This window comes from Falco rusticolus, chromosome 1, assembly GCF_015220075.1.
Source record: "Falco rusticolus isolate bFalRus1 chromosome 1, bFalRus1.pri, whole genome shotgun sequence".
NCBI classification, from domain to species: domain Eukaryota; kingdom Metazoa; phylum Chordata; class Aves; order Falconiformes; family Falconidae; genus Falco; species Falco rusticolus.
In genome coordinates, this window is record NC_051187.1 from 94,886,291 (window position 1) to 94,904,687 (window position 18,397).

Genomic DNA, 18,397 nt, shown 5'->3' on the forward strand with positions numbered 1-18,397 from the left:
ATCCCATACTTGGCAGGGAGAGCCAACTAAGGAAATGTAAAAATGGAAGCAGTTGCATAGACAGCAGTTCTGCAGGAAAGGATCAGGCAAAGATCGTATGATCCAGAGAGTTACACAGTCTGCAGGGCCAGGACAGTAGCAGTTCATGCTGGATGGCTGCTGCCCTGAGGCGTCTGTGCACTTCTCTTCCACAAAGAGGTGCACAGCCCATAGGAAAAGGCAATCTATTCGACACAGGAGCCTACAAAATTCAGGAGGAAAGCTTTAAAGAATTGGAACTGTTTAGCTGGAAGAGGGAAGGGCCATTGGTACAGAGTTAAACTCTCGAGTTTGCATGAGGCTGCTGCAAAGAAGAGAACAATTTGTCCCCCATGTCCGTAGTGGGTACAATCAAAACACTGGGTCTAATCTGCCCTGAGAACCAGGCTACAGAGCAGAAAAACCTGTAACACGGAGGATAGTCCAGCCACGGTGATGGTAGATTCTTCATCAGTCATTAATTTTAAGAACAGGATAGCCAAGCTTAAGTCATGATTCACATTGGTACGGTTGGGTATGGTGTCCCTAAATCCCTTTCAGACCTTAGCACAGATACAGAACGAGGGATCGTGAGTGGACACACCACCACTTCCCCAGCATTCTTTAAAACAACTTTTATTTCTTTGCACAGGTTTTTTTTCCCCTCCTACTCTTTAACTGCACTGGGTATCTATGACAGTCCATAGCCTTTCAAATACAGTTCGGAGGGTGTTTAAAGAGAACGCTGGGTTACGTTTTGTTGAAATAAAGCAAAGTGTATCTGCATTGCAATATGTAAATCAAAGGAGTTTAAATTGCTTATTTGAAATGTTGTCTGCTGCTTAAGTGAAACTGGACCAATCCTTCACATTTAACAGAAGTTAAACTGAAATGTGTGAAGGAGGATCAGGCCAGTTTTGGGACTCTTAAACTTTTTGCCTGTAGAAGTGTAATTCCTCCTTTCCTGCCTGCTTCCACCCCTGCCTCTTGCAGGGGCTCTTACCTGCCCTCTCGCACCTTGCTGACATGCTCCCGTGGACTGGGACGAGCCTGGACCAGGACTGGGCTGGTTCCCATAGGAAGGGTTCGAGTTTCCCCTTTTTGGTCCTGGAAAGTCCTGCTGCCTCCTACTCAAGCAGGACGCCTGAAGCCCACCACTCCCAAGAAGCACCTGGCAGCTGTCAGTACCCACAGCCCCACCGCCCGCCCCAGCAGCGACAGCAGCAGCACAGCATGCACAAGCAGAAGGCGTTACCAGCGCCTGTTACCAACGGTCGTGCCTCTTTAGTGCACTGGAAGGATAGAAATATCTGAAAATCAGGCTCAGTTCATCCCTGATGATCATTAGATTTCTGTGACGCCAACTAGTGAGTGTCACAAAAAGAGAGATCATTTTGTATTGACCTATTTGTACATAACCACTGCTCATATACCTGACCTACCGGCCCAGCCCTCCTGCGGCCCCTGAGCTTTGGCTTGAAGCTACACTCGGTGCTGAAGCTGTGCAAATATGCACCATGTATGCGATGTGCACTTTGAAATTATAAAAAATAATCAAGATATTTCCATTTACGGTCATTGGATGCTGAGCTTGAGGAAAGTCTCGTGTTTATTTCTTGTCTCCTCTCAGACAGAAAACCCCTCTTCAGATTAATGCTACACAGCAGAACGGATAAACATTTAATAAAGGATTATGGAATTAATGCAATCACAAATAATAACCAAAATTATCTAATAGCTGGGTTCCATCCCTACTTTTTACATTACATGTTTATATTTTTATTCATATACAAACATAAGATTCTGTTAAATTAGATGGTCAGACCTAGAATGAGTTTCTGAATGCAGCTTTTTCAAAAAGCTTACAGTACATCTCTCCCTCATTCTCATAAAATTATTTCTTCTCAAGCTATTAAAGAGGAAGAATTTCAAGAATTTTTCAAATTGGCTGATGTAGAGTGCATTGACAGTTACATAATCTTCTATTTTCAAGAGAAATTATTCCCCAGAGAGAACAGTGTTTTTTCCCCTTTGTGTAATTATTTAACTTGATTTTTTACGGGTAATGCCCTGAAAAGTTGGAAACGCGTATAGCTCTTTTGCAATAATATTATATATGGATGCTTATCGTAGAAAATAAATATCTTTATTTCTTTAAATAGAAACACCAAGTCAAGGAAGAAGAATAAACAGGAAGAGTAAGTCTAGACCAGTGACAGATTTTATGTTTGCTACAGCATTTTCATCTTTTTTTTTTCCCTTATAGAAATTGCAAACAAGTGCCTCCACCACAGTATCTGTGGGATGAGGTGCATCTTGCTGGCCACTGGGCTAAAGAACTGCTCAGTCCAGGATGAAGCACCTCTCTTATGGGTGCCAGAGCTCCACCACATATTAACGGGCTGTGTTGGACAGCATGACAGGCAGTAAATAGTCAAAGTCATTGCAGCTTCACAGACACCCTGACAGCATTTCTGCTTTCTAAATCCTGCCTAACTCGGCAGCACTGCTTATACCTCTGCAGATGAAAATCAGCACCGCAGGCTTTACCTGCAGACCCACAGGCAGGTACCAGGACGTGCCAGACGTCACTTGCGGCTGGTGCTGCACTTGCAGGCAATTGCTGCACAGAGCACGTGCGGTACCGTGCCAAACTCAATGTGTGGAAGTTTTGGTGCCCTGCAGTCTCTAACGCCCACGCAGCGACAAATGCCAGGTGTCCCTGCTGCTGCCTGGTGACCCACCAGCATAACTGCCTCCCAGGCTGGGACTGTGACTCAGTGCCATGAATCGAAAGAGCAGATTAGGTTCCCAAAGACCTTGACTCTGCTTCCCTCAGGCTACAAACATCCCCTTTCTTCTAGCGGCTCCAGCCTCAGCCATACGTGGAGAACATCAGTCAGGTCCATCACCCACTGCAGAAGACGTAAAACCTGCCTTCTCTGGGTGTCATTTTTATGGAGAATCATTCTACCATAAAATCACTGAGAGCAGATCCAGGTGCTGGAGACACAAAACAAGGCTACGGCTTGCTACAAAAGGGTGCTCTTCTAGCAGCATTTCTTCATCACGTTTAACTCTGTGCTGGACAAATCAAATGACGTGAAGTCGAACAGCAGGGTGATGCAACAGGACAACGTCACCACAAAACCGACCCACCAGCCAACCAACCCTGAAGGTCATAACGTGGACTGAGAGTTCACAATCAGAGCCTGGTATAAAGTCCCATGAGTAAAGCCAAGTCTTTTTTTCTATGTGGTCCAGAGAGCCTTGCTTAAGTTGTTTTGATGACTCTGTCTTGTACAGCCCAGGAGACTCTAGGACATTGCATGAAATTCAGAATACAACAGACCTGTACACCTGGGACAAAAGCAGAGGTCTGTTTTTTAAATAGGGATTGTAACACAAGTGCATGGTCAGGTCACTGCGGGCTTCCCTCCCATCAGCCGCTGTCTGCTTTAAAGGCTGTTAGCCCATTATTCGGCACCTCTTTTTAACTAGAAAACTAAAACATAGGCAGTGGGTAACAACAGACATTAACGATATACCTGGTTAGATCTTAGCAACCATCTCTCAGACCCAGACTGACTGCCAAATCACCTGGGCAGCTGCATTTCTTGAAGTTCTGAGACCTCCTCCTTTTTAAAATACATCTTTCCGACAGCAGCCCACAGCTAGTATTTCCTTTTCATTCTCTGAAGTGCAGAGCACTACAAACACATCATTTAGCTTTGCTGCAGTCCTTTCTGTCCCTTTGATCATCTCCTTTACACCCTTCTGCATTTCTGCTTTGGTCCCGCATGTGCAGTACATCAAAAGGGAGCTTTGCAGCAAGTACCTTGGGCTTCTCAGGGTAGGTTTTTTTCAGGGACAGGATCCCAGCTGGTATAAAACAGCACAAACACCACTGAAGCCAGCAGCATTACTGTGTTTAAACCAGCTAAAATTCTGGCCCGAATTCTTATTTCAAAATGCCTTATAATTCAACCAAAGCTTTAAAATTCTCTTCTTGGAGCACTGACTGCTGGCTCAGAAATTTCCTTGCAGAAGTGGTAAACTCAATTGCAGTCCACTACTTTCAGACTCAAGGAGTAAACCATGAATGATGCTCCTTTCTTCCTTCCATTTATCACATCCCCTTTAAAAAATGGTTTGTGATGCTAAGAAATAGTTTTTTCTAATACTACTAAAACTGGATGCTTGCTTCCTTCATTTTACAAACTTAAACCACCCTTAACCAAGCAAACTGAAACTAACATTTGTCTAGTTTGAGCTGAACATTTTTTTGCATACAAAATGTGATTAGAAAACATTTTACTTTTTAAAAAGTGCTTCAAAACCAAGCAATTTCATAGTATTACCGTGCCACAAGTATGGATTTCCCCAGCTCAGGGACTGCCAGTGAATGAACTTGGGAGAAGCTGCAAAGGAGGTAGCGTCAGGTTTGGGGTAACAGGCACCCGTGGCTCTCGGCCTTAGGGTTCAGCTTCCACCGAACGCCGCGTGGCTCCCACAAGCACAGCAATTTGAACAACTCATAAATACCTTGAAGAAAAGAAATATCGGTTGGCCTATTTCACAGATTAGGAACTGAAGCCCAGGGCTAAAGTGACATGTTCAATATCCCAATATCCCAAGCAGAAGTTAACTGTATTTCCAGTCCCTGGCTAATGATCCAAATAGTTGACACTCCTCTGGCTCTGCTCTCCTTCATACAGAAAGAAAAAAAATCAGCTCTGAGATAACCGAGTATCTTGGATCTGATGTAGTAGTATACGATACCGCTAAGATTAACACACACAATTTTACCATTCCAGAAGCTGACAGTCCCATTCCTCACCCAGCTGGCAGGAGACATGAACTGGGGAAAAGGATTTTCTTCGCCATTTTCTTGCATTGAGAATTGTTTCTGAGTAATCTGAGTAATAAGAGCTGCTCCTTTCTCTCCACAGAAATCACAGCCTGTTAAATTGCTCTTGCGATGGCTGAATCCACGTTTCAGCTGCGGTTGTGGGAAGCGCTGCAGGCAGGGCAATGCCCCCGAGGGGAGAGCACTTCGCAGCTCACGGGATGATGAAACACACGTGAACTACCCGTGCTCCAGCCAGCTCTGGGAAACAATTTCCCTGTGCCTCAGTCAGATGTTGCGCTGCCTCAGTACTGCTGACTTCTCTCTTTGGAAAGAAATCGCTGCTGTCTCCAAAAATGAAGAAAAAAATGGTTTCAGTGGAGCGGATAACTTGGCAAGTAAAGCAGCAGACACTAACTAGCCCTAAAACTTCCCCGGAAAGCGTTGCTGAAACGTACCTCTGCATCGCCAGTTCAAATACAGGTTTTAAAACCACAGAAACTTTGGTATACGTCCAGCTGAAACTGTTCATGTTGTTCAAGCACCACTTTCAATTTTGACTAATGAAGGAATAAAAATGCAAACTAGCTCCACGACAACCAGCATGTAAGAAAGCAAACTGCCCGACTGTGAGTTAAAAAATCTCCTTCCTCTCCCCTCACTGCATGTTGAAGGTCACTCATTTTACATAAGCACATGAAGTCATCAAAAGGAAGATTAATTTAAAAGCTCGATAACTTTTTTTCCTTTTTTTTTTTTTTTTGAATGTCGGTGAGAACTGACGGCCAGACTAACGAACTAACCAAGAAAGGACAAAGTGTTCATCCTGCTCAAAACAAAAATGCCCAAAACTGTTTTCCCCCTCCCTCCCCGCCTGCCCCCCCTCCCACGGTTCTCCGGTGACGCCTCCCCTGAGCCCTTGTTACCTAACTTTTACACAAACACTCAGTTCCCGTAGCATCACCTTCAAACAGCTCTGGCTTTCTGTCCGATCACATCTTGGTTTAGAGGAGCCGAGGCAAAGCGCTTACTACTGAGGGGTTCTGCAGCAGCTCCGCAAGGTAATCAAGTTGTTGGATTTTTACTTTTCCCTTCTACTGCCTAACAGCAATTAAGTAGATGGACCAGCAAAAGCCTCCTGGCAAACTGTCTTGCTGGAATCACTACAAACTTTAAAATAGATTTAGTAACACTTTGGCTGGCTTACTTCCTGCAGGGAAACAGAAACAGCTTTTAAAATCCAGATCTAGTGCAAAATACAAAATCACTAGTATTTCTGTTAGTCACGGGTGTCAGCTGTGTGTTTAAACACGCGTATACATCCTGATTTAGTTTCAGTTCATCACATTAGACAGATCTAGAAAGCAGCAGTCTGCCAGGACCGTGGTCCAGCTGTTCTGCTCAGCCCCGCCACGGGCTGTGTGCCTCTCCAGCCATACAGCTGCAAAACGCCCTTAATTCTTTGTGGCTTCTTGTATCTTCTGCAGGCTCCGAATTGCCAGGATGCTTCTGCTCCTTTCTCTGGTCACCGGGCTTGCCCTGTCTGCCTCTGGTGTCATGACAGACAAAGAAACTGACCCAAGCCAGGAGTCGTTTCATGACATACAGAAAAAAGTGAATGACCTCTGGCAGAATTTGCTTTACCCGGTAATGCCTGGTAACGAGACGGATGGGATGATTTATGCCACTTGTGAAATGAAGCCCAGCTCCAAAATAGATGCTGACAAGCCACAAGTGTCTGGACAAGTCTTATTCAGACAGTATTACTCATATGGAAGATTAGAAGCCATTTTTTACTTGGATGGGTTCCCGCTGGATAACAATCAGTCTGGTAGAGCTATACACATCCATGAGCTTGGGGATCTCAGCAAGGGCTGTGACTCTACGGGAGGACACTACAACCCTTTCAGAGTGAATCACCCCCGTCACCCAGGGGATTTCGGCAACTTTTTTCCTAAAGAAGGCAAAATCAGAAAATACAAAACAAATCTCTTCGCCACTATGTTTGGTCCATATTCCATCACGGGCAGATCCGTTGTGATCCACGAGCAGGAAGATGACATGGGCAAGGGCAACAATAAGGCCAGTTTGGAAAATGGAAATGCTGGGAAACGTCTGGCTTGCTGCGTGATTGGGATATGCAACAAGAACTTGTGGGAAGAGAAATTGTCTGAGGTTACCGACAAGAAGAAGAGAGGGCTCAACAAACGAACATAGAACCAGGCTTAAGTGAAGACCAGGAACCGGCTGCAGCCTGGGCAGCACGAAGTACCTTAGGCTGTGCCAGTGGCCACTAAGATATATGGCTAAAGGATTTCCATTCCCATTTGCTTGCTCCTGTAAGACCTGTGTATCACTTAGTAGAGCCTCCTTTCTGTAAGCCCATCAATAAAAACAGCATCAACTCAACATTGTGATGTATTTTCCTGAAGAGAAAAGATTCCCTTTCATGCAGTTTGGGAGTCGAATGCATGTAGAGTAAGAGTGCTAACGGATACAGTTGATAGTGTGTAAAGAGTCTGTGCACTGTAAGGGGCACTTAAAGGATCGTTAAGTTAGATGCCCAAGGGAAAAAAGTTAAGGTGAGTAAGAAATCGCCTCTCATTAGATGCTATCCTGTATTCAGCTGCAAATCTGAAAGGCAAGAAGATCTCTATCCTTTCAACAGTGTTGGGTGTTGTGTTGCAAGACCTGGATAATAGATGTCCCCTAAAAACAAGGAAAAGCACAGACATTCCCGTTTTAAACTTTAGATCCATTGTGTTATTCTACTTGTGTTTTCAGGTTTTATTCTCAAACATGTACAAGCTTCTTAACTATTTCAAATTGTCCACATAGCTATAGCTAAGTCACAATGTTTACATCTGAAAGCAGACTTAAAAGAAATATTCATTTGCCATCACTCCCCAGCAAAAAATCCTTAAAGTCTCTAGTTTGTGCCTGTAAGTCACTAAGTTGTACACAAAAGTTTTAATACTGCTTAGACAATGATGATAAAGTTAGAAGATCAGAGATAAATATTATTTTCAAAGCCAAAAGAACCTGAGTGTGTTTCTTCATACAAAAACGTAGGAAGTAAATCAGTCAATTTAGACTGGGAGAAGTGACAGTGAAAAGATTTAAGTCTGAAAATTATCAGACTTAAAACTCTCTCTCAATAAAGCTTTATTTTTTAAATTTAGCATAACTCACTGAAAATACTAAAACATTACCTCATGACTATCATTCATCTGATACCGAGAAAAGGAAACAAGCGGGCAGAACAAGCGTATCAGGAAATGTTTTTATTAAAGATGACAAAATGTATTAATACAGTTTAACCATGTTGTGCAGTTAATCCAGGCAGCAACAAAAGACAAGTTTGCAAATAAATTAAACTGCATAATTTAGAAAGTAAAACTACAAAACAGAAGTTGGTAAACAAAATCCTATCTTTTAGAAACGTAGCAGACTTTCAACTTAATCTCAGTTAAGATTTTGAAATACATTCCTGAGCTCATAGGGATTAAAGAAATTCCACTGTCTTTATTATACAAATTCCCATATGCTTAAAAATAGCCTCACTTAGAAAAAAAGCAACATTCTAAAAGATGCTTCTTAATCTGTCATTTTCACACACTTATTTTACAAATTCAGTGTGTTGTTTTTCAAATAACCACAACATCATATTTTCAAATGAAATCCTTCTCACTGATAATGCATCAATTCACTTTTATGCGAGACAAACTCCTTAAAATCAGTTTGCGAAATGCATCTTCTCCGTACCCCTGCTACAACTATCCCTTCCCAGTTTGCTCCCCCAAAGCCCAACACCAAAAAGGCTTATATGTCTGGATGTCACTTCTGCATTTCTAAAGTCCTAAAGGGAACATGAGTCTAAAAAACACAAAGAAAACCAACACCAACACCCGCACACACCCCCAGGAAAAAAACCAACCCTGAAGTAGTGTTCATTCCACAACAAAATGCTAATTAATTTATGGGGGGTGGGGAATCATCGTTCTAACAGCACAATATCAATTAAAGCAATATCCAAGGAAGACACTGACAAGAATATTCAATTAGTTATCACATAGTGCAGCAAAGATGTTTTTACAAGTCTCCTGGCTTTGAAGTCCTCTGTTGCTGGGAGAAGGCTAAAAACACAGCTAGAATATACATTTACTAGCACAGAAAGGAGTGGGACAGTACTGCAGCAGGGATATAGCACTAAAAATGAGGTTTCCAGAGATCTAGATATCTTACTGGAATTTAATGATTGCAAAGATATAAAAATGGCATCTAAGAGGGAAAATGGTGTCAGAATAATTACCAAGATATCCTAATTGTTGGGTCACTATGTTCTCACAGATAAAACACGCTAAAAAGAATCAATGAATGAGGCATTAAAAAGCTGTTGGTCCAGCACTGCTTCTACCTGCTCAGTCTTGCACCAAGCTCTTCATTAATTTACAGTGTTAAGTGGCTGTTAAGAGACGCGGAGCAAAATGCTAACTCACACAGCTGTGGGTCAGGAAAGGCAGAGGACAGGGAAACAGTGTAACACCTTCAACATTTCTGAGCTCAGCTACCTGAAATCTTGACCTTCTTCCTCGCTTGCCTCAGTTCTGACTGCATTGATATTTAGCTCTGTGCAGGATTAGTCTGTGAGAGACCGAAAAGAACAAGTCTTGAATAAAATGCTACTTCATGTGACATTCAAGCACTAAAGGAAAAAGTCCTGCTACATTCTCCCGGAGATTTCTGTTTCTGCAGCTACTTCTCCTTGGACTTGTCAGTGCTGTCACTAAATGAGTCAATAACGCAGTCGGTTGCAATTAACAGGAACAGCATAACAATCTTTCAGATCCTTAAACTCTTCTTGTGTTTTCAGGTGATGAGGAGCTTAAACTGTGATCAGGATAATGAAAGAAAAACTTTTTTTACTGCTTTATGTTCCTAATATGCTTAAATATACAGATGGTTTTTGTTCCTTAGGGCTGCTCCTTAATATCAGTGAAATGCTGCAATGCCAAATTACCTTTAAAGAGAAAGGAAACGTATTTGAGGAACCCTGCCAGAATGGCTTTATTGCCTGCAGAGAGCCACTGAAAGGGTTACATGGATGCACCTGCTAGGGAAAACACATGAGAACAGAGACAAGCTACATTTTTCACCTTCCCACTATCATTCCTTATATGTAATAATTTACATACAGTCTTTCTTCTGCTGAATACAAACTGTTCATGGACCCTGACACCTTGATTATGGCAGCACCTGCTAGCTCATCTTCCATATACAGACGAGTTTGTCAGTATTGCTAATATAAACTCTGTTTATTCACTAGCTGACAAGTGGGCTGTAAAAATTTGCAGCTGGCAGTTATTTGTCAAAGAAGTACTCAATCTGGGAGGGATTTTCCTTTTTATTAGTGGTATTTTATTAAATTTGATTTAATTCTCTCTGATTGGTTTCAAGTTCTAGGAGTGAGAAATGAACATTTACAGACAATTAGGTCCCAAGCCAGCAGAAAAATTGCCTTGACGGCTGCTGGCCCATAGAAGCTCCACAGCTGCAGAGACTATTCCTTATGCTACAAACAGGAGAGGAAGGACATGCCTCCCCTTCTCCTACAGCTGCTAACTTCAACATTAAGTATTCCCTTGTCGCTGCCTTCCCAGGAGCAGAGTGGCACAGCTCCAGCATCAGCAGCAAGCTAGGGAATGAGACAGCAGCCTCCCTTTTCCCCAGTTATCCGAATGTTTTCCTATGACTAAACATCAACAAGGGAAGAAGTTTAAGAAAGCAGCAACAATGCAAGTAAACCTACCACACCATAGACCGGTGAAACGAGGAGGAAAGGAAGAGTTATCCTTAATTCCAAAACACAAGAAAATAAAAAAGACACAGATTCCTTTAAAAAGGAGGGCACCTTTTTAAAGCAGGCTGAAATCTACCACCGGTTACTTAGCCTGAGGGCTGTTCCAGCTCCTGTAAGTTGAGGAATGCAATTCTAGTAACCGAGAGTGCCAAGTAGGTGGACCAGATGTCACTGGTTCTCTTCTTACTGCTCCCCTTGCTTTGGAACAGCATTGCTGTTTCTCAGAGAAAGACTTCTGGCTTCATTAAATTGGGTTCTCGGTATCTGGTGAAATAATTGCCTGCATTTTCATGAGATGAGCTGGAAGAGGGAAGGAAAAATTTTGTACAGTTCAGAAGATATAAAGGTTTGTAACGAGAAACGATATAGATGCAGCAATGGTTTTCAGAAACTTCTTATAAGGGAACTGATTTTATTCTAAGTATGTGATTTCCCATCACTATATGGAAAGAGAAACAGAACGCAGTCTGAGAAACAAGCAAAAGCTTGCAGCCTTAAGATGCTTCTCAGTTTATCACTCCAAATTTTTCATCCTTGGAAGATTAAAACCATTAAAATACAGTCCAGCCCTAGGACCATACATGTTACAGAAGGCTAGTGATAATATGATAAATCATTATCATTGGTCTCTTTGCTACACTAATGTAATCAATCTATGTAAAAACCAAAAATCATTAAAAAAAGCCCTAACATGATTAAACCTCATCACTAATTCTTTCCCTTAGGTAATTTTGGTACACTGTAGCCAAAACTAACAGAAAAACACCTTTGACAAACACTACCAGTTCAATGTAAAAATCATGCCCATGACATGCTGTTTCACCAATCATATTCGTAGCAGCACAGACACTGCAAAAGGATTACAGTGAGATGCTCGAGGGCCTGGATTTCATACCTCAAGCCAAGCTGTTATCCAAATATTCACAGTTTTCAGCAGGATCAGATGGTTTCTTGTTTTCAGATTCAGGGAGCTCCTCAAAGCTGTTATTTGTGTGTGCAGTTGTAACACTGAGCCCTCTGTGCCTTCCAGGGCCCTCAATATGCACCACATCCACGGTGCTATTTCGGTCCCCTCTTTCATTTGGAATTTCACAATCACTCTCTGAGGTTTCGTCATTGTCTTTCAGGGCCTCAGTTTCAGCTGTTTGTTCATTCTCCGAGTTTGAGGGATCTGTGGGGTCAGACGGGTCAGGGCTGGAAAGTGGGAACTCTCCCTCAGATGAACCATTAAGCTCCGCTCCAACCACCGTGATCTGCTCCCCTGCAGAAGTGCCTGCTCTTTTCCCCTCCAGTTCTGCAACTGCCTGCTCTGTCAGTTTAATTATCTGACTTCCAAGCTTGTTTATTTCTTCTTCCTCAGAAGGTAGCTGGGGTAATGAAGGATAAAAATGTTTATTTTGGTTTCCGTTATTTAAGTTTGTTCCCTCTGGAGCCAGGGACTCACTTGCAACAGCACAAGTTTCATCGCATTCTCCCTTCTGTTCTGCTGAAAGAGAAATGGAACAGCGAGATGCTCTAGTCAGTTACAGGTATTTATTATATGTCTGACCTGAAGACCATCACCACCAGTGCCAAACCACAGAGATGTTTACCTCAGTAAGGAATTTCTAAGAGTGATCCCCTATCCCATCCCAGACCCATTTCTTAGATGATAAGCAATCAACACTCGGTTTCTTGCTGGATCTGGCCCTGTTTTGCAGCCTGTCTTTTCCCTCGCACCAACAACTCTAAGAGAGTCATAGTCAATACCATACTGCAGAACAGCAGGGTCAGGCAAATTTTCAAAGGAGTATCAGCTGTAAGCAAGGCACTCCACCTACAGAAAATTTTGGCACAGCTTAACCATTAATCCCCACATCCCTACTACTTTTAGGGTAACACAAGCTTCATTCATTTGGAGCTTTCCACAGGCTTTCATCCAATAATGACGTTTCGTTATTGGTCCTGCAACATTTCTCCTAACATAAAAGATTATTCTAATTTGGGTAACACCATAAAACAAAGCAGCAGTGGAAGAATTTTAAATATACCATTATACCAAAAGGCAAACACTGAACAAAGTGTCAGAGTAGAGAAAACAGCAATGTGTAAACAAACAGCTTTGTTAAAGGGAGAGAATTTGTCCCCATCCATGTAAAGGACAAAAAGCCTCATTGAAAATAAGCTTGCGAAGTCAAGAAAGAAAGAAAATCAGGAAATGCCAGGAGCATGGCTGCATTGACAGCTTAAAAAGACTCTTCTCATGCAGATGCATTATCTTTTAATATATGAGCTTTTACTCTTTCTCCTGCAGGAATCCTGCTTCGTGCAATGCACAGGGCAGCCTGGCTGCCGGAGGACCAGAGCTACGCAATACAGGAGCCCGCCTCATTTGTAATTTGGGAGCTGCCCAGTGAGTGAGAGAAGGGTTGACACAAAGGGAACAGACACTTTTACTACCACTAAGGAAGCCGGGAATGCTACTCTGAAGAGCTGGAATTTACGTCTGTGGAAAAGGCAGGGATAAATTAACTTTCAAAAGGTGATCACCCACAGGATCTAATCTTCATTATCTGAGCGCTCAGCTGGAAACCTAGGAGCTTGATTTGCAGTACTGCTCTGCTCATGTTGTATGTTTCAACACACATACTCAAAGTACTCCAAAAAGAGCCAAAACTTATGTACCTCAAATTGGCCCTCGAAATTAGCAGGGACTCTACCTTATTCCTTGCGTGCCTCAGTTTCCCCTCTCTACAACGGGATAACACCATCTCGGCACCTTGCTGCAATTTTCTGAAGATAAACTGGTTCAAAGCACTGTATCACCAGTGAAAAGTTCCTAGAAAAACAGTACTTTTGTCTTCAGGGAATGCTTGAAATAGCACACAGGCAATACAGCAGGAACAATGCATTCAACAATGAAGAGGAAAAAACCCTGAACAGTTGTTCATTAGCAACTGTACTGCTCAAGTATAATCTATGCCGTCCTGTGCATTGGATAAAGCGAGATTTGTGGCACAAGACAGTCTTTAATTCATACGGTTGTACTATGTCATAATGCATCTTCACACAGGAACTGCACAGTATATCCTACAGACTCCTACCATCCAGCTTAACTGAACCAATGATAACAAGTACAGACTAAAACAGGCCTTGATGAGACCAGGGTAAGCAGATAGATTAGCTAAAAAAACCCCTGAAAAAGTCCTCTGATTATCTGTAGATCTAAGGAGAGCAACATTTGATGTATTACAGAAAGTTCCGATAAAGAATGTACGCTAGCGCAAAAGCTAAAACCGTTTCCTGGGTCAAACGGACAACAAATATCTGCGGTACTATTTAAAAAACCATAGCTACCCAACGTGACATCAGGCCGAGTATTTATAGATATGTAAGGATTTCATTGCTATTCTACTTATCAACTGTTTTCACTCAACTGATCATTCAACTATGGGAAAATAAAAGTGGTTTTGTTTTTATTTCAGGAATACTTTTAAACCAAGGATCCTTGGTAAACAAAGGCTGATGAACACATTCCTACATTCTTCCCAGCTGCCAAGCCCCCCCAGATTTTGGAGGTGTATACTGTAGAGATGAAAAACTGCAATATGCACCAAGCTCCTCAGACTCAACAGCAGCCAGTCACTCTCTAAGCCGAGTGGCACAAAAGGTGACTCAGTGTATCACTCGTATAGCTGCTGACTGCAGAGGAGCCATGCGACTCCAAGCACAGGGACATGCCCTACAGCTGAAAACACACTGCTGCCTTTCCAGGCTTCAAAGGGAAGATGGCAGCCCCAAGCATCCTTCAGAAGAAGGATGTGGAGCAACAGAAGGAGCTATTGCTGCTCCACCCATGGTTAGAAGCTATGGCATCCCCCGCACAACTGGTAGCATATATGCGCTCATCTATGCCACTGACAAGTTGGCCCTGTTTATGAATTTTGTCTGAGCTCTCACTACAGGTTATCCGGTACACTGGGCCACATGCAAAGGCAACAACCAAGCTGTCTGTGCAGGCAGAACAGTAATTTCTTAACATACTCCAGTTTAACGACAGGATCTCTGTGACTGACTTTGGCTCTGTTACGGATCTGTTTGGGATAGGGAGGAGGAAAGAGGGTGATGACCTACTGGGAGCTGATTGTTCCCATGACTGCCACAGGTCTAATCCTTGTCTGTCTTCTCTCCAAGGCTGTTTTCTTCTACTCTTCTCTTCCCCTGCCTAGCTCTTTGCTCCTGCCCTATATCCCTTTGTTTATCCAGTCCCTACACTCACTCTGTCCATTACTCATCCAAATTTCAGCCTTCTTTATTACACCTTGCTTTCACTGTCAGCATTTTGGTTCCTTACTCCTGTGCTCTGACCTCTGCTCGACCAGTCTTCCTTCGACTGTCAATCCCCATCTACTCTAGTCCTCCCATCACTTGAGTCCTGATCTTAGCCCTCCTTTCCTCTCTACTCCAGGTTTTGTTCCCTCTGGGCTTACATTATCTTGAAGGAACAGTGCATACAGAATTTTATCAGTGTTGGTGGCTTGAAGAAAGCTCAACAGAATCATTGGTTTGGTTTTCATCGTTTTTAGCAGGTGAGATTTAAAACCGAATGGTTTAGAATGGGGTGGAACCTCCAGCCTGTTTTCTCAGGGTGGAAACATTTTCAAATTTCTTTCAATTATAAACTAAATGCTTGCATGTTTGAAAAAAAAAATAAAAATAAAAAAAGAATAAAATAATAAAAGAAAAAAAAAACCCCGAAACACGTGGTCATCAGAATTTAACACAAAAAAGTTCTTTGGCTGACACTAAAAACATCAGCTGAAGTAGAAAACACGGCATGGAAAGCTTCAGCCCAGAGCTAAAGTTTGGCAGTGTTACAAAGCAACAGAAACAGGGCCTGATGAGATTTGACAGGCAGCTTTAATCAAAACTGTAATACCAACCTCACCTAGGACAAATACGTAAAGGAAAGAGCACAATGCCACCAAGTAAATACTTTCAGTAACTGCAGATTTAATTAAAAATCAATGATTAAGCAGGCCAAAAATTAATATTTATGAGTTATTATTACTCACTGGAGAAATATTCACTATAGTTTCACTCTATTTTTAGCAAAAATATCAGCTGATCAAGATTATTAAAAATGATAAGTCTGGCTGTCAAGTTTTATCAGATGATGACATGGATAATAAAGTCAAAATTAAGCCACAATCTATTTAATTTCAGGACTAACAAATAAATTGTTTATGATGCTTCATGGTTAGCTGAGTAAGATCTGGGCATACCAAAATGTTATGCCCATTAAAGAGCTTATCCAAATGCTGATAGGCAAGCATAATAATCCATCTCCCATCCATTATAAAAAAACTGAAGTGGGGAAAAAAATAAATCAAAGTTATCAGCAAACCACTATCTTCTGCTACTGTCAAATAAAGTTAAGCTTGACTTTGTAGAGATGTTAAAGCTTGCTATTGGGGAAGGATTTTTAACAAAACACATGCAAGACTACAAAAAAAGCCATCAATTTCTCTGGGAAAACGAGTCAGGTATTTCCATTTACTGGGTGCAATCAGGAAGCCATTCATCTAGATACCAGCTATAATGCAGGAAAGTGCTAAGCCAGTTCCACGGAACGCTTTCCTACTGTGCATTTTAACTGAGGGAAAAAGAGCAGGGGACAGTTAATTGTAACATAGATGGCATGAATAACCTCTCACAGTATCAAGTTATCTGGCAGGAAAATTCTGTGAGGTGTAAGACCCGGTCCCTAGCCCTGTGCAATCTATTCAACAGTCATTTTTCAGTCATTTCTTTGCTATTTGTACTGGGACCATCTATCCATTTTACTTGTGGATGACTTATTCAACCTCTGTAACCACTGAAACTTCACATTCTGCTATCCCAGCATGAAAATTTATTACTTTTTCTCTGGAAAGAAATGAGTGCTCAGCTCTCATCATGTTCCTTACGTTCCAGGTGCTCACCTTGTATTACAGTTTTCTGTGGCTTATCAGTAAACGCTAACAATGGTGACCTGGACCGCTGTATAACAGGTAAGGCTGGGTCACTGAATGTTATGGTGTCCTTTCCACCTGAAACAACCAAAGTGTTAGAATCATCAATCCACCAATTACATCCATTGTGCACTAATGATATTCAAACATATCCTACATTTTTTTTGCAATATTATTGAAAAGTACAGAACAAGAAAAGCATCTCAAATGATCCTTCTACAGCACGGAAAAAAATAGTTCGTACTGGAGCTGGAATATGCAAGTCAAATATAGAAGAGGTGTTTGTTTTTACCTGCAATACTGAGCAAAGGACAGATTTTGAAAGACCAGGTGCTGTATGCAGCAAATTGTATTAGCAGTTAGCATTCAATTCAGAATATTAACAACCAGATCATACCCAAAGTTTTACAAAGAGTAATGGATCATTTGCATGCTCTTACCACCACGTGTTCAGCTCTGACTGTTTACTCTCTATTACTCTGCCTCAACGATGAACCTGCTCGTACCACTTGTGCAATTTTACACTACATACTCACACACATATTATCCTGCAATGGTCCCTTAGAAAAGAATACTGAAAGCTTAGCGTAACTAAGAACTGCTGGAGCAAGCAAGCATACATTGCTGGGAACAGGAGAGATTTTAATCTGAAAATTCCAAAAGCATTTCTGAGCAACTTTTTTTTTAACCAAATGGAAAAGGGCAATTTGCCAGCAGTTTTGCAGACAAAATAGTGCAAGAAACTCTTCAGCTGAGGACTCTGCTGTAGATGCCTAGTCTTTACATATTTTAGCAATACAGAAAGAAACACCTGCAGATCCTTTAGGAAGTCCTCCACTGTTCAGGATGCTCATGTTTCTAGTGACTGACACTACCTTAAACCTAGAGGGGAAATGGCAGGAAATGTGCAAGATCAGCTAAGTGTGGTGTTTGTGTGGCCTCCAGAACAACTGCCAACCGATAAGTAATGGCTGGGGAGGTGGCAAGCTACTGCTCTATTTATCTCCATAAGAACGGACATTTATGTAACAACCACTTCTCCCCTCTAAATCTGTTTGTACGTTTCACCTTAAGGCAACATCCTAAATCTAATCACCCATCCAAGACAAAGACTTTCAACAGAGCAGCAGGTCAGGAGATACCCAGAATAAATCCAGCTCTGAGAAAGTTCTGGTACCTACTAAGAAATAATGAAAGTCAGGCTGTTCCCATGGAGTCTAACTGGACTAGTCCAATCCCTAAATACTTTTGAAAGCACTGGCTGTAAATACTTTGATCCTGAAGGTATTAATGATGTTCTTATACCTTAACATGTCGGGGTATACACTGCAGCAATATGAATGCAATTCCTGCTTTTGAAACTGGATCTTTTCAAGCTTTGATCCCCCTGTCAACTATGCATCAGAATTCTGCCTTCACCATAGCAAGTTATAAAAAGTAGCATTAATTAACACCAAGGTGGAGAAGCCCCCCCCCCAGTGCAAGGCAAAATTAATTAAAGTGGGGGGAAAAAAGCAGGGGCAGGGAGGCAAAACAAATCCGACGGCTATTTCAAAATGCAAAAACCCCTAGACAAATGCACTTTCCTGTAATAACAGTGGAAGAATTTTATGCTGGAAGAAGAAATAATCATACAGGGAACTAGTGGTATGAAAACATCCAACAGATGTTCATACA

General features: G+C 41.9%; 2 protein-coding genes across 7 annotated transcripts in view; one reads left to right on the forward strand and one right to left on the reverse strand.

The window, feature by feature from the left end:
* The first annotated feature begins 5,779 nt into the window (after nt 1-5,779).
* Nucleotides 5,780-7,276, forward strand: SOD3 (superoxide dismutase 3). The gene is made up of 2 exons (XM_037390548.1): nt 5,780-5,928; nt 6,355-7,276. The coding sequence occupies exon 2, from the start codon at nt 6,371-6,373 to the stop codon at nt 7,082-7,084; it is 714 nt and encodes a 237-aa protein (XP_037246445.1). The 5' UTR covers nt 5,780-5,928; nt 6,355-6,370; the 3' UTR covers nt 7,085-7,276.
* An 860-nt stretch (nt 7,277-8,136) lies between these two features.
* Nucleotides 8,137-18,397, reverse strand: part of CCDC149 (coiled-coil domain containing 149) — a 51,966-nt gene continuing 41,705 nt past the window's right edge. For 3 of the 6 annotated variants that reach the window (XM_037390503.1, XM_037390488.1, XM_037390514.1), the window contains 3 exons: nt 16,691-16,798; nt 11,623-12,213; nt 8,137-11,027 (listed from right to left, as the gene is read on the reverse strand). In XM_037390503.1, the coding sequence (XP_037246400.1) occupies nt 11,624-12,213; nt 16,691-16,798 (698 nt within the window). In that variant the 3' untranslated portion in view covers nt 8,137-11,027; nt 11,623. The remainder of the gene's footprint in view (nt 11,028-11,622; nt 12,214-16,690; nt 16,799-18,397) is intronic. The other 3 variants (XM_037390495.1, XM_037390534.1, XM_037390522.1) reach the window with 3 other exon arrangements.